The 23,221-nt window shown below is 38.7% G+C and overlaps 1 protein-coding gene across 6 annotated transcripts in view; it reads right to left on the bottom strand.

Moving 5' to 3' along the window:
• Positions 1-23,221, bottom strand: part of klc1a (kinesin light chain 1a) — a 61,020-nt gene that overhangs the window by 24,129 nt on the left and 13,670 nt on the right. For all 6 annotated transcript variants that reach the window (XM_042500863.2, XM_042500862.2, XM_042500864.2 and 3 more), the window contains exons 4-11: positions 22,601-22,679; positions 16,571-16,799; positions 14,473-14,560; positions 10,042-10,143; positions 3,203-3,376; positions 2,748-2,847; positions 2,358-2,410; positions 905-972 (exon numbers count right to left, since the gene is read on the bottom strand). In XM_042500863.2, the coding sequence (XP_042356797.1) occupies positions 905-972; positions 2,358-2,410; positions 2,748-2,847; positions 3,203-3,376; positions 10,042-10,143; positions 14,473-14,560; positions 16,571-16,799; positions 22,601-22,679 (893 nt within the window). The remainder of the gene's footprint in view (positions 1-904; positions 973-2,357; positions 2,411-2,747; positions 2,848-3,202; positions 3,377-10,041; positions 10,144-14,472; positions 14,561-16,570; positions 16,800-22,600; positions 22,680-23,221) is intronic.

The following is a 23,221-nucleotide window of genomic DNA, read 5'->3' as shown; positions in this document are numbered from 1 at the left end:
TAGGACCAGTACTATTTTTGCTACATCTGCCAAAATTTTACCTCAGGTGTGACACTTCACAAAGCTGATAATGGGTCACACTCTGACATCACATACCAAAAACTCAGATCTCCCAGTATTTGACACTGACAATACAGTTTCTGAACATCTTCACCACTGACTGAGTTTTACAAAGCTTTTATTGTTTTCAGTGACTCAGAGTGCGTTTTGCATGTGAACAAAAGGTCAAAACACAAAAAAGCTACGTTTTAAAAACACCCATGTATGTGTGGGCTAAGCAATAGAAGCAAAACAATGACACCGAGGTTTGCTCTTTCTCGTTTTTGTCAATCATCTTCTGTAAATGGCAAACCACAATAATTAAAATGACAAACAAAAATATGTTAGAAAAATAGAGGCAAAGAAAAAAAAACTAACCTATATACACAGTTTTAGTAAAGCAAATATGAAGAGTTGACCTTGTTAGACAATATTTTAAAGGGTTATACATGTAAATTCAAACAAAAAGAAAATCTCAGATGTAATCTAAAGCAGTGGTTCCTATCTTTGGGGATAAGAGCCCTTAAAGGGGTCACTGGAACTTTCTGAGGGGTCAAAAGAAAAACCCAGAAAACCCCAAATGTCTTTTACACAAAACTATGTTTACTTTGCAATTTTTTTTTTGAAAATTACTGGATTCTTATTATTTTTTGCCTCTTCAGGTCCCTAAAAATAAAAACAAAGATACATTTTTGGTTCAGCTGGTTACAGATAGTAGTCATACACAACCAGGGAAGAGTAAGTGTGCATGACTTTGTTTTAAAGGGTCCGAGACACTGAAAACCACATCTGGAAATCTAAAAATTTTCAATCTTTGTTTACTGCCCATCTTCACTCAAACACTGACTTGATCAAATCAACTGACCTGTCGACTTTGCAGGCTTTGTACCAGCCTCCATATTCTCCAAAGGGTGAGCCGTCCTTCTGCTTCCCCTGAAACACAAAACCCAGGTTCAAAACTGCTTCAAGGGAATCTACATGTACATATATGAACATTTTAGGTCTGGACAAGCAGCTTGGCTCCATGAACTAAAACATGAAGTAACTTGCACATTAAAAGGATGAAAATTAACCCATTTCCAAACTAGAGGCTCTTTCTAATACCATCAAAGATAACATGAAGGGGTGTTTAGTGGTGGGATTACAGTGGAGTCAGGATTTCTTCCCTGAAACCTTCTAAAGCAAGACGAAAATAAACTCGGTTACTCACACCATCAGAACTGGGTGGTTATTACCGAGACTTAATCTGCTAATCCAACTCTTTGTAAAGTCAATCCTTCCTTCCATCTTAAATACGATCATAAAGCTGTCAGAGTAGTTTAACTCTGGCGTCAGTGTTATTAAGTATTCTGATCTCCGTGCGTTTGTTTGTCCTGAGTTGGCGTTTATAGATGTTAAAATTAGATGTGGTTAAATACTGATTCTTTTACTTTTACCTTCCTTTTTTAAAGTTATTATAAGATAAACATTAACACACCAAATATACCCAAAATGTGGGTATAAACAACATCAAAGAATATGTATATTATATAAAATATGTATTTGTTTGTCTCTGCAACCCAGTCAAGTTACATTTACAGTTTACATCCATGTCTGTGAAAACATGGATGCTTCACACACAGATGATCTCTACAATCAGCACCGTTTCCATGTTGACACCAAAGATTAGTGTCACTAATTCAGTATCTGACCAAATATCTTGTTCTGACATTGAATAATGGTCAGAAAAGTGTGTTTGCAGAGCAAATGTAGCAAATGTAGATCAAAGCTATGATGTCACAGTGAAGCTGACCTTTGAGATAATGTCATCACTTTGTTATTTAATTCAACTAGAAAATTGTGTTAAATCGTCTTAATTAGAGTATGAAGAGTGGACATTTGTGCCAAATTTGAGGAAATTCTCTAAAGGTGTTCTTGAGATATTGCTTTCATGAGAATGAGACTGACGCAAGGTCAAAGTGACCTTTGACCATCAAAATCTAATCAGCTCATCGTTGAGACTGCGTGAATGTTTTGCCTACTTTGAGGAAATTCCCTCCAGGTGTTCTCGGGATACTGTGTTTACAAGACTGAGACAGAAGAGGTCACCGTGACCTTGAGTCAGAGTAGACGTTCATGCCAAATGTGAAGAACTTTGGTCCATGCATTCTTGAGACATTTGCAAGAATAGGACATACGAACCCGAAAAAAAAAAAGCCTTTGGCATAAAAATTTATACTGAGGTAAATTTTTGTGCAGTAGCTGCAATATAAAGAGGGAAAGAGTGCAACTATATAAAGTTTTAATAAGAAATGAAAACATGAAGAGATTTTGCTCACCTTACTTTGTTCCTCTCTCTCCTCAGCATGCATCCATATCGGTTTGTTCTCATCTGCAGAGAAACACATGAAAAGACATAAATCAGTGCTGAGATGAAACAGCAGGAAAGAGGACAAGTTTTAAGAAGTCACTCTGGCTCTGAAGAAGTAAGGTTTTTATGTTTCAGCTTAAAGGCCATTTTTGTTTACAACGACCAAAATGTTAACAGCAGCGTGAAAATATTAACCTTTACATTAGAGGAAGAGAGCAGTGGGCGGGCTGCTGAAGAAGCACAGATTTGTTTGTGTGTGTTATTTTAAGTCACTGTTAATGAGAGGATACTGGCTGAAATGTCCAAAATGTAAGTGTGTGTGTGTGTGTTTGTGTTTGTGTTTTTTATCATATCGTACCGTCAACAGAGCCAAACTCCCTCTCATGAGCGCGGGTGAGGATTTCTTTATACAGAGTTTCAGCCTGCTTGAACTTGCCCTGCTTCAGGTAACAGGACGCCTGAGAAACACAACCAAATGTTAAGAGTCAGCATGTCACGCTGAGTAATCAGTAATCCATCACTGCAGTTTAACTAAGATACATTTTGAATAAAAGAATAATGAACGTTTTATATTTATGATTACAACTAATATTGGTAAAACAAACAACCAAACAAAAAAATACATTTATAATATCTTTTAAAGCTTGTTTTCAAAAGTGCTTTATGTGCCCAGAGTGATACGTGTGTGTACTATTGAAGAGGGCCCTAAGGGTTAAACTGACACACTGTTATTAATATATTAAAATATCCTAACTGACCAAAGCTGTTTTCCTCCATCACTAAACGCTGCTCCCACCCTGCCCCTACCCTCACCAGGTTGTTCTTGGTCTTGGCCACGTTGGGGTCGTCGGGGCCCAGTTTGGTCTGGTAGATCTCCAGCGCTCTCATGTAGTAGTACTCCACCTCCTCGTACTTGCCCTGGTTCTGACACAGCAGGGCCAGGTTGTTCAGCTGCTTGGCCACATCTGGGTGGTCCTTCCCCAGCACCTGGGACGGGAGCAAGTGGAGACAGGGGGGCAAAAACAACAGTCAGAGTTTTAAAGGGCAATCTGTGTTTCACATTGGGCCATTTGTTCGACAGCTCTTCTTACGGGTGAGAAACTACCACCAGGCTGTGACCACCAGGTGAATCTCTGGCTGGAGCTGATGCTCAGTTATTTTGCAGTTTCTATTCTGACACAAGTGCAATTTCCAATAGCTGTGACCTCTATGCCAAATTTTAACCTCCTGGGGCAAAAACTGGGACTGCCAAATGGTTGGCATTTCTATGAACTAACAGACCAACAGAGCAAGCGCCACAGCTGTTAGTTCAACAAATATAATTCATGAGTGGCTTAAACTTGAGAATTCACTAAAAACTGGTTAATAATTCTTTTAATAATAACTTTATTTGTATAGCACCTCTAAAAACAGAGTTTACAAAGTGCAGTGACAGACAAAGCAAAAGCAGAAACAGCCAAACAGTCCTGGTGAGCAAAAGTGAGATGAAACTAGGGGAAAAAAAGGAAATAAAAGAAATAAAAAGACAACATCACACAAAAGCAAATGGGTTTTAAGAAGTGATTTAAAAGAAGTCACTAATTCTGCGAGCCTTCTCTCCTCAGGCAGGTCCTTCCAAAGCCCTGAGGTATTATTATAATTATTTTACTTCACCCCCTGAATTTCCCTCAGCGTCAGCGGTTTACTTTTGTAATTTTGGATTTCCCTGGAGATAAACCTACTGTATGTGTGCCATCGGGAACATTTCTTACATCTGTTGCCAGGTTGCATTGACCCTTGTACTGCTTGCTATGGCTTGTTTATAATGTCACTGATATTTAAGTTTGGGCTTAATTTAACATTAGACATAAAAATAATCTCACAATAGCAATGTGCACACAACCTGCTTAGTGTGTGCTATTTTAGACCCAATATTGGGAATTAAACCTATAAAGGATGTTCTCTCTTTAATTTAACCTACCTTCTAAACTACAAAGGTGTCTCCTAAAAGATTTCGACCTGGAGACTACTGACCTGCTTAATCAAATAAAAGCTGAGTATAGTGGACAAACACATCATTGCAGCAACACACAGAAAAAGGTCTCCTGTCTGCACAGAGCTACAGCACAGGCTATTCGTAATCTTCCGCTTTTTAAACGCAGAATTCCTAAATCCCTCATCTAACATTACTCACTCTTGAAGAAACCTCAGTATTATTATGATTCCAATTTCAACTTCAACCAGCATGTTGATTATGTTGTACAATGTTGGCTTGTTTTCAGGTTAAGACATTTTTTAAAAATCAGGTCATTTTTATTTACCAAGAAATCATTAACAGTAATTGTTGCATTTATTTAACCCTTTGAAACCTGACCAAATCGGCCATTTTTTTCAAAATAAATGGGAAAAAAGGCAAAGAGCAACATAAGAAGAAATGACCAAAAAATTGACAAGACAACAAGAAATTACATGCAAAAATAGAAAAAGAGTTAATTTTTTTTAAAAAAGAAAAAAGTGCTTTCTTTATGCTAAATTATTCAAAATATGTTATTATGGTTATTATAAATATAGTTTTTAAAATAGAATTTTCCCTTCCTTGTTCCCCCTATATACTTTCCCTACCTTTTTTGTCTAAGTTTTTAATGACTTACTGTTGCTTTATTATCATGTATTTATCACAATATTTTATTAACTGTGTATTTACTGTCTTTTTAATTTTATGTAAAGCAATTTGTTACTTGTTCCGAAAGGTGTTTTCTGTATAAATATATTATTATCATTATTATTATTATTATTATTGAAAAACCAGGAGGACACAAAGGTTTATAGAGGAATAGCATGTTTTGTAATTTCTGTTATGAAGATTGCCTGAGGGATGAATATCATACATTGTTTGAATATAAAAACACAAACAATATCGAGAATAATAAGAATAATACCTGCCAAAATAATTAAACCACCTGTCCATGTTTAAAGTTCTGTTATTATTGCAGACAGGTAACCCAGGACAATACGTAATCTTTTCAGAGTGATGTTTTGCCTTGAAATGACTCAGCCTGTGCTAATAATCTATTCTGGTTGTTCACCTTTGTATTGCTGTCTCTTTTTATTTTGTACTCCATACAAAGTGTTATGGTTTAAAGAAAATAAATCATAATCAAAAGAAGTAGAAATACCATATAAAAATCTTCTTAAGTGGATGTGTCTGCATTAATGTGGATGTGACAGCGGTGTAAGTGTGTGCTGCGTGCTGAGGAGGCTTAACGCCGTTAGAGGCGAGTGTAGCGAGCGTGAAAAAGATGCAGGAGGATCATTTAAGACGAGGTGGCAGAGAAGGTTTTATCTGACTGACCAGCAAAGAGAGGGAGATCACAGAGGGACAGAGAAAAATGCAGAGCAGAGAGGGAAAGACGAGGAGACGAGCTGAGAATTTCAAATCCCACTTTCCTTCCTGGCACATCGCTTTGCAAAGAGGATGACGGAGGAGAGAATGTAAAAGAGAAAAGAACATTAGAGAAAGCTTGTACTCTCTACTGGCTGCTGCACTGAGAAACCACTTTTTTAACCCTTTGAAAACTGGATCAACATCACTGTCTTATGCTACGTTCAGTTGCCTTTTACGAATATTAAAACATTTGAAACTTGAGCATATTGGTTTGATTTTCTTTTGAAAAAGAATTAAAAAAAAGAGAGCAATGAGCAATTTGGCAAGAAATGTCCCACAAATTGAAAGAAATTAGTAGTTTTAGTAAATAATCATAAAAAATATTTAGAAAAATATATTTTTAATTATCATAATTATATGATTTAAATTACTTTACAGATCAAACATATTTTCTGGCCCTTTTCCAAGGTCATTTTCTAGTATTGGTTTTGCATATTTACTTGTTTATTTATTTATTTATTTTCACTTTCCTTTTTTGTGGGATATTTTCGTGTAATTGTCTTGTACTTTTTTATTAATTTCTTGCTCATTTTTGGGTTAATTTTTTAGTTGTTCATTGCTTTTTTTCTCATTTTTTTTTAAAGAAATCAAACCAATCAAGTCAGTTTTACCAAGTTTAAAAGGGTTAAAACACTGGGGAAAGGGGACATGAACAGAGAGACAGCAGAGCAAACACAGAGAAAAAAGGCAATTGTTGTGCAAAGTTGAAAAGTATCAGAGTAGTTCTTAGTTATTCCTTCTGGGAATTTCTGGCGTCAGATTATTGCTGTATAAATCTGCAGGAGGTCTGAGATCAAACCCGTACAGGATCCGCTCCTTCCCTGCTGGAGACCGACAGTCTCTGTGTGTCTGTGATCTTTAGGATGGTGCAGAGGTATCTACCTACAGCATTCACTCAGTCCTGGCCTCCCACGCCTCCTCCTCCGCAGCCTGACACATCTGACAGCTTTGGTATAAACATCGTTAGCTGGAAAAGGATTGCCATAAGCCACGCGCCAGCGGCGAGGTCTGGGTCGCCGAGGAACTGATCCTGTTTATTATTGATGGATGTCTTCAAATACCAAAAAGTACCGCAGTCTGAGGTGGTTTCTGGGAAGCTCTTAGAAACATTACCTTCATCTCTACTTACAGAGTGCTGACAGGATCTGTGTTTTACCCAAATGTTCACCGAATATGGGGATTTTTAAAAATTCAGGGATTTGTTTCTATCCCTATGAGACAGACGTACACATTTCAACAAAGACGTCGGTGCAAAGAAACAGCTAGCAGCAGGTCGGGCTTCAGTTTATTATTCAAGGACATTTGAGCAGAAAAGAAAACTTTGGCTGTTGTTGAAGTTTTAAGACAGTCAATTTCTCTGCTCTGTTCAACACCGACTTCATTAAATACTCATCTAGTGCCTGAAGTTTGAGGGAAAGAGATAACCAGTGTAAGATACTTATACGGCTGCTAATTTCATCTGAGAAATGTTACACATTTCTCATTTCTCTTCACACATTTTGAGACAAGTTTTTATTATTTTGTGCAAAATCACATACTCTTGTTAATGTCAGCTAATCTATTAATAGGATTAAAACCAACATGCATTAGTCTCTCGATACTTCTAAACTTCCCCAAGCTGTCTGTGTAAAAAAAACCACACACTGTTTTAGTTTGATAACTCTGTGGTTGCATTTTAGTCTGAATGGGCTTAAACTGACTTTTGGCAGCAATGATGCAAACACCCACATGTTTTCTGATGGATTTTATTAGTCACTATGAGTCAAAACGCTTTACCTCGGTCTACATAACTTTTGCCATTTTGTCTTTGTATGAGAACTAATTTCCTGTAAAATGTCTTCCTCCAGTGATTGATAACGCTTTGAGTTGAACTGCCATATTTGCTTTTTTAAACACACCTTGACCTCTTTATACTAGTGTTACTTTCAGTAACACTTCCATCCCTTTGTCTGTCCAAAAGAGTAAATCTCCGGACTTATTTTTCAATATTTTTCAACATATCCGTTGTATTTTCTGTTAGCAACTATCTGCAGAGTAGACAACCTACTTCCTGTTTACATTTGCACGTGTATGCCTGGTTACGTGAGTACGTGATATGCATTTTCAGCCGTTTTTGCTTGGTAAGAGATTATTTCTGAAACTCTGCTAAAACGGTTGTGGGTGCGGAGAGTGCATTTCATTTCAAAAAGCCATTTAACATGAAAGCATATTGATATGGATGTGGCCTCAGCCCTGAGCTCATTAGTTCTTACTGAGGAACTCAATATTTTCACAACAGGTCAAAAAATGTGAAAAAATCAAAAAGCTCAGTGAATTCCTAAAAAAGCTGGTCATTGGCATTTTATCCAATGTAACTCAAACAGGAGGAAATGTGATTTTTTTCAGACCTATTTTCATTGGCGGACTAAAGCACAGAAACAAAAGAGCAACAAAACAATTCTATTTCTATTTCATGTCAAATAAACATACTGAAAAGTCAAAATCTTAAATACCAGTTTACAGCTTCATCCCCCCCGTTTGTCCCTGATGCCCACCAAACTCAAGTTAAAGCTGAGCTTTCCTGAGCTTCTATAAAAAGGAAAAACTGCAGGAAAAACGAATCCTTCTGATTCAGCAACTCTGCAGCAGCTACCTAGCCTGAGCACGAAAAACTCAAATCTTTCAGCTTAAGGGAGCGCATTATCGTCCGAGTTTAAGTAGCATAAGAAAAAAATGAAATCGCTCAGCTTAACCAAAGCTGACGCCTCATTCTCAGAGGAGCGAGCAGGAGAGTGAAGGGAGGGCTTTGTTCAAAGGCAGGAGCTGAGGACGGATACAAAGTCGTGAATAAAAAGTGTTTTCTGCACTTCCAGGATTGCTGAGCAGCACCTTTGTAAGCACCAAACTAGAGGTCAAACAAAATAATGATGATCTCCCCTGTGATAAACAGACATGATGCAAATCTTTAAACAAAGCGAAGGGAGGAGCAGGAAGGAGTCAAGGAAGCACGATGAAGGCCACTTAATGCAACATTTCAATACTTATGTCAGGTTAATAGTGCATTTAGTCAGGCACAATATGGATTTAAAAAACTACAGTTACAGATATTAGATATTCTAGGGTCTTTTGTTTTATGTTTGTATATAATTCAGTCATTTTTTGGCATCAAATATTTCAAATCTACCATAGAGGCACAGTATCTTTAAGAGAACTGATCATTCATAAATGCCTCCATCAAACAGCAATTGTCCAATCAAAGCTTTAGCTTTAGAGCTGTAGATTTCTCTACATGTTGAAGCTTGAGTTTGGAAGGTGGTATCTTCATCTTCTACAACCAAATTAGTTCTTTCTACTGCCCTTTTCATGTGGAACTGTACACTTTTTTTTCTGGTAACATAAAAACAGATATTGATGTGGACGATTCACAAAGATTAAGTTGGTTATTTACATATGAAACATTTGGATTAGCTCGTTATTTGGAAAAAGTATAGGAAATGAAAAACCAGGCTCTTTATCAAAATTAAGTGTAAATTTGTAAACCCATACTTTTTATTGTGAAAGATATCTGCATCAGTCACTTTAATGTGGTTTTTGGGTGTTTCATGCTGACTTTTGTATTGCACAGTGCAGATTACCTTCAGTTTAAAGAAGCTGTTGTGTATATCATGTTGTATTTTGTGCTGTTGGGTATGAGCCCGCTAACCTTTGTTGTGTGGAGCATTTACATTATGTGTATTCTGTATTGTGACTGTTTGTAATGCGTCAGTCTGTTAGTTGCAAGATGACATATGAAATTTAGTGTTTTTTCATTTCTTGTAAATGATCAGTGTCATTGCACGCTGTCCTTTTGATAAATTAAAACTAAACATTCAATCACTTGTTTTAAAAAAAGTGGAAGACATTGCAGTGTTATATCCCTCACTGTTGTAACTGCTAAAACAGGAAGCCTGACAGGGCGTACAGTATTGACAGTGTTTGCCCTTCACTCTGCTGCCTGTAAATCCAGTGACTGATGGAGACATCTTGAATGAAATGCTCAGTGCTTAGTGTTTGACTGCTGCATACATAAGTAGGACACAGAGTTTTTCTCAAAGTTAGGGGAAAGTTTAACTTAAGAAAGAAACTATAAGTTTTAAATCTGGTGCAGAAACAAACAACCTTATGTTGGCTCTGAAGTACAAACAGCCATACTATCATTTAACTCCTTCTGAATCTGTTTTGTCACGGTGTTTGATGACCTCTGACCTACCTTTTCTCTGATCTCCAGCGCTCTCTTGCACAGAGGCTCTGCTTCCTTGTACTTCCCTCTCTTCCCGTACAGGACAGCCAGGTTATTGAGGGTGGCGGCGACCTGAGAGGGACACAAACACCTTCATTATTTCATTTCATTCATAATTGATGATGAGCTTCAATCATCTTCACCCGAGTGCAACCGCAAGGCCTCGCCACAGCAGTAAAGTGCCACTGATCTGGTGAAAGAGTAATTAACAATGAGGAAGAAGACATGCGGAAACAGGAAGTGATTATGGTGGGGCTGAAATTTGATCCCAATCAGATGTGAGATGAATCTTGTGCACTCGGGAGGAGGGAGAACACAGAAACGCCTGGAGGTCACCACTGATCTCTGATTCAGGCTCTGGACGCCATGTGGGCAGAGCGGGAGGAGAGGAAGAGGGGAGGAGGGCAGAGGGGTGAAGTGACTGGAGGAGGGGGAGCTGTTTCAGGAGTGGATCAGTAATAGAGAGGAGGAGGAGGAGGAGGAGGAGAGGAGAATGGCATATTTGGGGAAATGAAGGACAGAATGAGAACGCTACTGCACTTGACCTCCCTTGAGCACTGTGGTGGTACACGACCACAAACGTCCCGAAAATAAGTAGAAAATAAGAAAATACAGGCAGAGACCAGAGTCTCTGAAGAAAAATACAATGCAACACAATTTTACTGACTGTGAGAAATTACTTTTTTGTGAGCTTATATATTGTTTCTTAGGAAAGTCCTGCATGGTACATCTTTAAATAAACCCTCTCCTTGGCCTGCCCCTGGTCTGTACCAGCTACTTGGCATGTTAATCCAGTAGATCTATGGCTGTAAGCTGAAATGTGTTTTGAAAACACTAACAGCCCAATATACAATAAACAACTTCAAAATGGATACTTTTGGACACAGTTATGATCATAAAGCCTGAGCCACTACGTGGCTGGTGCAGAGAGGTGTAATGAGGCATTTCTGTTCTGTCACTCACATATTAAGATGGATGAGAAAACAACAACAATAATAAAACCGCAAGGCCTATTGACTTGAATGTGACTGAATATTTTTTCTGCACAGGTCACAGGAGAGGCCACTTGACTCACTCCAGTACTCATAAGTGGTTCAGAGTAGATTACTAGATAGTAGTAGATTTTTTTTTTTAATAAAGTCACGTGAAAATTTAGATAAAAAAGGAATACATAAAAATAGCTCCCTGAGGTTTTACAAAGTGTTTCCCCCATGTTGACACTGTCTTTGCACTTTTTAATTATTAAACGTTATCAGCCATCATTAAAATAAAATGCCGAAACAGATAATTAGAAAAATGCCAAATATTGACCGCAATAATCAATCGATATTTGACCCTAGTTGACCCCTAGTTAAGAGCCTCTGAAATACTCAGTGTTTAAATGTGGTGTTTGTTATGTCAAAAAGCAGATCAGGTCCAGATCGGTTCCTCCCCCTCCTCTAGGTTTCTCTGTCTGCAGGTGGCACCCTCTCTGCGAGGATCCCACACAGGAGACTCGAGAGCCGGATACTTCAAAGTGCTTTTCAATGCGTAGGAACAAACCTCAATCAGTGTTTTCTTGTCTGTGAGCCTCTTGTTCACTGGTGGCATAGCGGCACTTAGCTGAGGGTTCTTAACTATTTCCACATGTTTCCCTGAAAAAGACTACAGACTGATGACTTTGGTTCAGTAACCACTCCACCCTTCACAGTAGCTCCACCTCCTTCCCAAGAGCCAGTTTTCATAGCCAAAAGTCACTTTACCAACGCTGAACCTTCACGTGCCGCCAAACTGGCAAAGCTCCAGACCATTCAGCTCTCACATAAACACAATGAACGTGAGATGGTTGGTACGCTCATCGCCGGGGAAAATCAAATCTGATCAAGGCATTTAGGAGTGGAATTCAGGATCATGTTTCTTAATGAATACCTGGTTGTCATAAATTTGGAACCAGCTCAAAATAGCAAACATTCAAAATAGGGGGAAAAAAAGTGCGTAGAAGAAACTGAGATATTAAGAAGATCAGAAATACTGTAGGAGGAAAAGACCAAGAGGCAAAGCACTGGATTTAAAATGACAAATATAGTGAGAGGAATCATCGTCAGATAACTGGCTTTGTTGTTGCCAAAACTCTGATTTTTATTATGACAAAAATCACCGATTAAAAAAAAATCACTTTGTTGTGGGAGAGAAGGATCAGGGCCTGGTGGCCAGATGAGAGGGCTAACCTCAGTGTCACAAAGCGGAGGTCCAGACAGTGGAGAGACAGACCTGCTGGGGTTAACACAGTTAGTCAACCTGCTGTGTGTTTACAGTCAAAGTGACAGACAGAGGTTAATGGAGTCTGAGAACAGGAGCGGGTCAATTATTTATGAAATCGTCTGTGTTGATTGTGCCGGTCAAAGGACTGCAGTCCCAATCCTAGACAAACACATTAAAAGGTGTTTGGGAGAAATGTTATTAGAAGAGGTGGAATTAAAAATGTATTAGATAGAAGGCCCGAACACAGCCAACACGTCCCAAGAGACTTTAGGGTGTCACACACTACTGTCTTCCACTGGAAAAGCATTCAAACTTTATATCTGCATTTGAAAAGTTTCATTTTAGACTGTCAAGATTTTCACCTAATTTCTAAAACAGTGAAATTATCCCTCTTTTTGCATCTAAGAAGTACCAAAAATTCAAGTGTTTAATGGAGAAAATGCAGCATCTGGTCTCTAAATGGAAAGCTAATTCCCAACCTGACCTTATTTTCTGACTGTTAACCAGTTAAAGCTTCTGTTACTTAAAGAAGGTTTAAGATATTTAACATTAGACTTTTATAAATGTATTCTTCCTCAGTGGGCAGTGTGTTTAGGAGCACCACTTTAAAGTCTGAAACTCACACGTAGCTTCAGAGGCTCTTTAATGATGATAAATGCCTCCAAAGTGTAATTCAAACACTACTTTGGCTGCACTGTTATTAGGGCTGTCAGTGCTGTTATATGTGTTACCTGAAGGAAAGCAGGGTAGAATATTTTTAAATGAATTTTATTGATCCCCTGAGGGGGAAACCGGGACAGTGCAGCAGCCAAAAATAGGTCTGGATTGACGAGCACGGGGTAACAACAGAGTGACTCTAACAAGATAAAGAACTCTTATTTTCTTTTTTCCATTAACTCTATAGACAAAGGTTAAAGAGTTTATTACACTACAGACAGAAATCCGTCATTAGAGCTCTTTATATTACAGGAATAGCGCAACATTTTGTGAAATATGCTTATTGGCTTGCAGAGAGCAAAATGAAATGATCAATACTACTATCTTGACTGTAATGTAAATATGAAGCTACTGCCAACTGGGGCTGATTATCATTTAAAAATGATGATACCAGCATCAATATCAGTACTCTTAAAGTGATACCAATACCAACAGAGTACTTCATTTGATAGCTATTACTTGAATAGAATAGTGTCTGTAATAGTTATTTAAAGGTTTTAACACAGTGTGAGTTTTTTAGGACATCTCAGTGTTAGCTCATGCTCACTGGGCAGGAATTAAACTGACCGTGGCAGCAGCAGAAGTCTACCTATAGAATCATATTTTATACTGTGATATTTATCTTTAATGTTATTTATATATTGTTATCTTTTGTGGTGTCTTCTTTGTTGTGCTGACTTAAGCCAATAATACAATAAGACAATAAAGGACATCTAATCTAAAGGTTTAGTTTGCTGATCTGACGGGGGTCAGACAACTAAAGCAGAAAGAATCAACTGCAGGCATCATTTGACTGGAAACGTTTCAATTCCACTTGGTATTGGGTTATTTTAGTCAGTTCCTTACAGGTATTGTGTACCAATACCAAGCCGTACTGCCAACAGCTTGGCATAAAAAGCCAGCAGGCCTATTTCTAGCTAAAAAAACACAACACTAACCAAATAGCAGCTGCACGAAACGCCTCACAACACCACAACTTATCAGATTTAATCTTTGTTTTTGATTTAAAAAAAAAAGAGGTATAACCTGATATTTAGGGATTTTTCAGTAGTTTTTTTGATGGAGCGAGGTCATCTGTTTGTAGTCTTAATGCTAAGCTAACTGCTCATTTGCTGTTGCTTCATATTTATCATACACACATGATAATAATAAAGCATATAAACACATATACAAAAATCCTACATCATTCCTTTAATGATGGTGCACAGGTGGATGACATTGCTAAAATATCACTTGTGTTATTTTGTTTAATTTTAAGCACTGATTTAAGTATCTATGCATGTTTTTCTGTGCCTGACCGTAAGGACAATCTACTCTTCAAACAATTACACTGAACTGAGATTCAGATAAAACTGATTTCAGCAGTGTCACAAAAAATACTGTCCAGAAAAAAAAAGGCACAGCCAAATAACGCTGATGTAATTCAGAGACAGATGTACTCACTGCTGGATGGTCCCTGCCGAGAGTCTTCTCCCTGATGGCCAGAGCATCATTCAGCAGGTTGGCTGCCTCCTTGTATTTGTTCTGATCCCTGAAACAGACAGAAACAAACAGAGTCAGACAGAAATACACCGACACTGATAGACAGACAAGCACACCGAGAAAAGACACATAAACTATGCTAACAATTTCCACTAACAGCCCATTATTGTCAGGTGACATGGACCAAATAGCTTTGCAGCAGTTCCCACAGTTACTGCAACAGCCTGCTAACAGCACGTCGACCCGCTCTCTCATTCCTGACTATTCACTGCAGGGACTATTCACGGGATAAGATTTGTGGAAGTAAAAAAGAAAAACACGGGTCCGACTCCTGCAGCTCTTGTGTGTCATTCTTTTGTTCTTCTCTTCTTGAGCTGGGAAATTACCACCTCCCCAGTTCTATTACTGTACTGTAAATCTTTGCCTGTGTCTGCTATGTTTGTTATGTTCCACTTGTGACGTTGAAAGGCATCCAACTATCATTTGGGAGATCCTATAGAGGCCTGTCACATAATCCATAAAGGGTTGTTACCGAAAGGTTTCAAGGGACATGCCAGCGTGCTGTAAAGAGACAACATGCCGTAACAATTATCTGTGAGAACTCTGTGAGAATAAGTGGAAGTAATTTTCTCTTGATTCTTTTTACATAAATTGGCAATAATTTCAAAGCACTTGTAAACAACAGACTAATTCAGTAGTAATGCAGTAGAAAAAAAAATACAATACACCGAAATCTACACAGAAAACACAACAACGATCATCTTGGTCATATTTCACTCATTACAGTGGTCATCATAATCTGGCCCTTAAAGTTAAGAGTAAGAGTAAAGATAATATAGAAAAATAATGGCCAAGATTTAACTGGGATCTTATTCTGGGATAGCTGGGAGGGTAATTTTCTCTACATATGCAAAGTTTGGCCCCATCATATTTACAAATATCCTGGAAGAGCATTTCAGTGTATATCTGATTTTTTTCATCTTTTAAGTTACTGAATCTCTTTATTCCACAAAGAGTGGGAGGCTGGTGCTGGTGACTTCCATCTCATTAGTATTACAAGCCTAGCCAGTCATGTAATAAAACAGTTATAAACAGGCTTCTACTCCGTTCTGAAATCCTTGGAAGGCTTGTAAACCAGTCAGAGTGGCCCAGGACTGAAACGATTTATAAGCTGGTAAAGCCTTTTGCTTTATTGGTGTTAACTGTGTGATGTAAAAACTGCAGGGCTGTCTCCTGAAAGTCAGAGGTTCGTATCATCAAAGACTCCTCAGTCGACTGACACTGCTTCAAGTTGGCAGTCATTTTGAACTTTGTTGTTTTTTTCTCTGTCAATCACTACTTCTGGGGAAGTTTTTTCTCCAGATTTTTCTGCAGAGTGGGCGTTCTTCACTTTCACATTGTTGTTTTGGTACAGGAAGCTGCGGACACGATTCAGCTGCCTGGAGGAGGAGAGGCTTTGTCCCGTTAGGCTCCAAAATAACGTTACCGTCTGCCTTCTACTAAGATACAGACACGGTGTCTACCTTTGTTCAATGTTTAGTGTCAGCAAAATATGTCTTTGCAAATTTCAGATCTGCCTCTATTATGTGAATCTCACTGTCATCCTGAACGCCCTGTTCAAACCCTCAGTCTCTATATAGGGGGAAAAAAATGAACCAATAGCCAAATATTCATGTATAACAACCAAATCTGATTCAACTGGCATCATTCTTAGTGGGGCACAGTCCTAAAAAGCAGAGGTATAATTAGATATTAACCCTTACACTGTGTATATGTTGTTGATGTTTTACTTGACAAAGAAAGTCTCTTATCTCGATCTAACTTCATGTTATAAATCCACAAAATATGCCCCCAGTTCTGATTTAATCATTTCGATTTTGATTTATGATTTGAATATTAAACTTTTACACAACTGAAGGAGGAAGGTGAAACAGTCTGCCTTGTCATGCACTCCCTGTATTATTAGTCCTTTAGTAATTTTGCAGATAAACTCTTGTTTGCCTCCTGGATTGCAGGACAGTCAGAACCAGGGCCAAGAAAAAATATATGACAGACTCACCTGTAAACAAGGGCGAGGATGTTGAGCATGGTGGCGACGTCTGGGTGGTCGTGTCCAGAGGTCTTCTCCAGGTCTTCTAAGGCCTGTTTGCAGAGGGGCACAGCCACCTCGTACCTGCCCTGGGAGGCGTACTGGATCACCAGGTTGTGGAGGGTCCTCAGACGGGCCGGGATCTCGTATCCTCCCTGCTGGGCAGCGGCTGCCGCAGCACTGCCGTGACTCGGCTGGACTGGAGACACAGAGGAAAGAGAAAGATAAGAAAAGATTCAGGACAAACACCTCTGTGCTTCTCACCCATCACATAAGAACTGCACTTCACTAGGGGAATAATCCAGAGAACACATAAATATATGTCTTATTTCTTATCACCAAAATCTGTGAAATGTTCCATGAAAAGACAGTATTATGTTGTAATGATTATTAAAAGCAGCAGTCACACTATCCTAAATCCCAAGATGATGACATTGATACACTTATTTTATCTGACAAGCAGTCCAGCACCCAAAGATATTCAATTTGTTGTCACATAAAACAAAGAAAACCTTAAATTCTTTGTGATACAGAAGTTGGGAATAAGTAATGTTGGCATTTTGTGCTTAAAGAATTACTAAGAATTGCAGAATTACTCAAAATATTCTGTTGAATATTGTATTGTGTGTTTGAATATAAGTCAAACTTAATTTCAAATACCACAGCTTTCTTCCTGGTTCATTATAGGAATCCTCTGAAGCCATTAATTATTAAAGTTCCTACAAAATGGGTCAGAGCTGAAACCACAACAAACAAACACCGGCTGGCTGTTAACATACGGCCAACAAACAAGATTATTCACACGTAAACAATATCCTCATTCTGCTACGGTGCACAGCAAATGTGCTGGTTCCTGTGGGTTATGTTTAACGGGGTCAGGAGGACATGATGAGGAATGTCTCTCATGACATGCAGTCTGTCTGTCTGTCTGTGTCTCTGTGTGTGTGTGTGTGTGTGTGTGTGTGTGTGTGTGTGTGTAAGAATGTATGAATGTGTGTGTGAGCAAGAGGTCAGGAAACCACCTGATTGGGTTTCTTATTAAAAAAAGCAGGCAGCTCTATATTTATTCTGAAGGAGAGCCGGTGGGGTTTGGAGAGGGAACCGCCCACTACAGTAAATCACTGTCCACAGTGAAGTGTCCCGACACCCAGTGACACCAGAACCAATCACACATCAGCAACCTGTCTCTTCCTACACTAGCTCACAGCTGTGAGACGTTGACAGCACAACAAAATTGGACAAAAATAGCAGAAATGTGTCCGACAGCATCTTAACAGCAATGTAACATACTGATCCTCAGTGGACCTTACAAAAGCCTGTATGGTCAAATTTGTCCAAAGTCAAGTGTCCACTCACTACTTGTAAAGTGAGCAGTAGATACAATAAAACTGAAAACCTACTTTAAGCACAGCTGGTGGAGAGATAACAAGAAAAAAAATTGTGGTTTAAGAGCACCATCTTAACCCCCAAACCAAGTAAGACCCCCAAAGTCGTCCACTACATTAAGTGTAGAATGCACCATTTTGTTGTTTGAACTGTTCAAGGGACTGAAAGTTAAGATACCTCAGTCTCTGTTCTCCATCATTCTTTTAAACATCTTTATGGCGGTGCAGCGGTAAATCCCCAAAACACCACTTTGATAAATAGTGCAGGCTCAACTGAAACTACAGGAGCAGGACACATAATCTTTTCAAACTCAGTCCGTAACTCACTGTGGATAACAGACTATGCTAAATGACTGAAATGTAAATATTTGCACAAAAAAAATCACTGCTTATGAGCCTGAGGCCAATTTAAATAAAGGCAGAGCTGTCACCACTATTATCTTCTTTCTTGCTCAAGGCAATTTACCAAAACCCCAAAAGCTTCTCAGGCAGTCTGAATAAGCTTGAGGAGAAAAGACATCTAATCTACTCCAGTGTTACACACACACACACACACACACACACACACACACACACACACACACACACACACACACACACACACACACACACACACAAAGAGTCTCAGGCAGCTCCGTTTCACACTGAGAGAGGATTAATGCCAGTGGAAGCAGCATCCAGCGAAGCGTTACTTCAACATGCAGCACCCTACTAGTGCCTCACCATCCTCTCTCATCCATTCTAAAACACACAGGACTTTAAAGGGATAGTTTGGATTTTTGTTCAAAGTATTTATCCATAGTCAGTGTATTACATGCAGTAGATGTCAGTTTGCATGCTCTTAGTTTGAAGAAGCAAACAGAAGTGCCAAAACAGAAGCTAACATCTCGATCACACTGCCTGCATTAGCAGTCTGGGTTGGCGACTTTGCTGAATTGCTGCTGCTCGCATTCATGCAGTTTTCACACAGACAGCGATACTACTGCAGTGCTGTGGCAGTGCTGCTTGCTGCTGTAATTACTGTATTTCCACATATAAAAGCCATAACTCCACTAATATGTGAAACCATATTATATTATATTATATATTATATTATATATTATATTATATTTTTCATATCTCTGACAGATTTAGACATAAAAACTGCTGTAAAAGGTGGTATTGCGTTATACGATCATGAAAGGACCAATTTCATTGTACATTTTTGCTGAAAACATCATGTGTCACGCAGAAAAAAATAGGCAAAACTCTACTACTCTACAGATGTCACACAGCTGAGAACTGTTTTGGCACAAAACTTTAACAAAATAATTACAATTAAGGTTAAAAAATCTTTATAAATAAATCTTCTGCTCATCCACCTTCACTGTTTGCAGCTCCAGGACTTTTTGATATATAACCTTTATGCTGTTAATAACTCATGAGAAAAATGTCACGCAGTTTATTGTTTTTAATCATTATGCAGTATTGACCTCCAAAGTGACACCTCTTTTCATTGAAATGTATATTGTGGAAAGTAAATCTTATGCTCCCCCTATTCCCCAAAACAACTCACAGCTATATTCTATTAAAATCCACCTCTCCAGTCTGGTCATCATTCATATTCAGCTCAACGCAGCAAAAGATTTATTAACACTGGAGGGAAAATGCTAAAAAGCAGCATAATGAAGCCAGTTTTCCATTTAAAAAAAACACGAAAAACTGTAGTCCTCTAATTTGACACAGTATCCCAAAAACAACCTGCTCTGCTTCTTCTGCTCTACAACCTGCACTGCAGTCATAATTTGGGCCAAATCACAGAGAAGTCTGGATCAAAACCTAAAATTACACCCACGAAACCCTGTAAGAGTAGGGAATTACCACTGGACACACTCTGGTCTGCACATACACAGTGAAAAAGCTGGTTTCTTTGACAGCAAAAACACATAGAGGACAAGCAATTAAATGCCATGTATATTTTTACATGATACAGCTGACAATATTCTATATTTTTGTTACTGTCAGAGCCAGTAACGCAATAATACGTCTCTCACCTCCCCAAACTGACACTGGCTCTCAGCCCGAGCCCGTTAGTTCCTACCAAAGCCATACAGCTTTCAAAATGGCCCACTAATCTGGTTTAATTTTTTTAAGGCTCAGTAATTTCCTAAAAAAGGAGGAAATAGCACATTTATTCTGGTCTATTTTCAGGATGGCGTGTGTGTAATTTAGAGGGAATAAGCTAAAGTGTGTTTTTTCTTAATGAAGGAACATGTCACCTGGTGCAACAGTGTGGCTTATTGATGTGTTTGTTACCATTTTGGGACAAAAATGGAGTTCAATAACACAGAGGTAGAAGATCTAACAGGTTGAATAATTTCTTGTATATAAATAAACTCTTCTACCAACTACTAAGTTATACTGAAATATGCCTATAATTAAATATCAAAGTCCCTCTCCAGAAACATTTTTAAGTTTGTATAAATGCTCTGTTATGATAAATATGCTGTGTAACATGTTTTTTCCACATAAAAAGTAAAGACAAACTCTGAACAAGGGTTACAGAAAAATGTACTTTCTCCCTCGCTGAGAAATTCTGGATCTGGCCTCCGCCCCGCCAAACTTTGCTACTCATAGTTGGCTTTGCCTTTTGCTTTCTCCCAAGCCAACAAGTGAAAACAAATTGTGAGATTAGTGCTAGGATGACCAGTGAACGAGCAGTGCGTATCAAAATGGCTAACGTTAGCATTGGAGGACACATCTGATAGTTTCAGGCACACATGTTTGAGCCTCAGTCAGACCCAGACTCAGATCAGGAGTCTGTTGTGCACCAAAATCAGTGACTAGCAAGGTATCAGAAAGATACGTGTAGTTTGCATCTTTTATTTATGTTGTTTGTTAGTTTGTAAGCTAACTGGCAGTGGCTGACACTGATAATATTTGTGAAATACATTATATCATTTGTTATGATGTTACAGTGTGTGCACATTAGTTGGTTTACATCCAAAGTCCACTTTGCGCTGCAGATTTCAGGTTTCTTTGCCAGTATTCTGACACAACTTTCAAATTAGTTGTGTACCTAATCTAACTTAGCTGGCGTACGTTTGAATGTCAGATTTTAGGATATATTTTTTTTTAAGTGCAGGGACATTGCCCTCTTCAGTAGAGGAAAACACTTCAGTGACAAACTTTCCACAGATACAAGTCAGTATTGAGATTTTAGGGGACAAGGACATTAGAAAAACACATTTTTGAGTGGAGAGGGACTTCCAAGTTTAACATTTTGTACTTCTGTATCTGTTCTGCAAGATTTATTTTCAGTCTGACTAAACCTTCAGCTGGTAGGTTAACATAAACAGTTTAACAAAGACGAAACAAAGAGGACAAACAGAGCTGCAGTCTGACTCAGACAGTGATCTGCAGAGTGTGAGCCAGTCTGCTGTCCATTTTTGTCAGCAATTTAAACTGGCTGACAAACTGGTGCCAGGAGCCAAATAGGAATTACCTTGGTGCAAAAAAAAAAAAACCCACTATCAATGCCAAGTTTGGGAACAGAGTGTTTGCTGTGTTTCTGTGGAGAACAGAAGCCTGTGGGTCGCTCTGTCATTTGTCCCAAATAACCTCAAAGCTACAGTATACATCTTCACACTCAGCCAAATTAGTGCTGTAGCTCTTCTAGTTGGTGTTGGATTTAATTGTAGTCATAGTCCCTGTCAAAATGAGGCTTTTGTATTTGGTTTCACAAAGACGAGCAGATTGAAGCTAATAAGAATTACGTGCTTTTCCCTTTTTATTGGCATTGGTACTAAATGTTTAGATTTTAGGCTTTTCATTTATATTCCAAGCCAGACTTCATTACAACACTACTGTGGTCTTTCATCAAACATTATTTCACCTGACTACAACTGCACAAAAACAACACACTGTAGGAATCCTGGAACTATATAACACCAATCTGGTTGGGAGGTTTTCACCCCATTTGGCCTCCCTCCAGGCTAAACTGGGTCCTGACTAATGGGCCCTCACAGCCAACACAGCTTTACTGTCTGGGCTACTGAGCTACTGAAAGACCACCCCATCAAACACTGAGGGAAGGGGTGGACATGAAGAGTGGGAGCAAGAAATGTGAGAGTAGCAGAGCAAGGCAGGGAGAATTTAAGTAGGAAGAGATGAAAAAACAAAGATTTATGAGACTTCAGAAGAGTTTAAAAAAAGCAAAGTGTGCCAGACGAAACTCGCTGCCATATATTATGTGATAGAAATTGTGACTCTGGGGACGTCCACAGAGTAGACTTTGGTATATTACATGATTGTTGCTGCTGTTTTGTTTCCAGAGGATGGATTAATTTTACAGCAGTGACATTTTAAAAATTACTGCAACCAGCAAAAGAAAAAAAATCTAATTTTGAAGACAAAACCTGCACATCATTAGTCATAGCCTTCTACTAAAGTTAACTATGTCTTTCAGCTATGTCCATAACACATTTTAGGAAACTATCTTTCCAACTGACAAGAGGACCCATACAATTTCATCTATGTCCTGAGGCCAGGAGCTACATTTTATATCTGGGTCCAGGACTGAAAATGTTTGAGAATCCCTCAGAGAGTGGAGGGAAGGAGAAGGAGGGACACTTACTGCCCGGGGCTTGATCGTCCTGGTCATCTGGGAAGAGATCGTCCAGAGTCTCTTTACTGGAATCAGAGTCCTTCTCCTCCTGAGAAGGGAGTGAGGGCGGAGAGTGAAAGAGGAGAAGGATGAGAGGAGAGAGGAGGAAGACAATGAATGAACTGACTCTAAACTGATGCAGTCGTTCTGCTTCGGTCCAGTCAAGCAACATTTCAAACAGTTAAAAAACTTGAGATTGTTTATATTGACAGTTTTGATGGACTCCGTACCTGACAGGGAGTTCAGGGAAGTGACTTTTAAAGTCCAAAATAGGGAGCAAACAGTAGGAGAGGAGGTACAGAAAGACATAAGACTCTTTAACTCATTAACAGGCAGAACATCTAAGTATTAGGTATGTGTGGAGACACGAGAATTTATTCAGATACTTGACACAAATAGTTAAGGCCAGAACAAATTAACTACTGAAGGACAATTTGAGACCTTTTTGCTTATTTGTTTGACTAATGGGAGTCCAGGCATCTTTCAAAGAATTTAATTTATTGACATTTTTAATGAGATTTGTTGCACTCAATTCAATGACACAAAGTTTGGAACATTGATCCCATAACTGTATAGCATTATGTGAATTTT

Source organism: Plectropomus leopardus, chromosome 14, assembly GCF_026936395.1.
Source record: "Plectropomus leopardus strain MGB_pleo_1.0 chromosome 14, ASM2693639v1, whole genome shotgun sequence".
Taxonomy (NCBI): domain Eukaryota; kingdom Metazoa; phylum Chordata; class Actinopteri; order Perciformes; family Serranidae; genus Plectropomus; species Plectropomus leopardus.
This window is presented reverse-complemented; position numbering and strand designations above follow the sequence as displayed.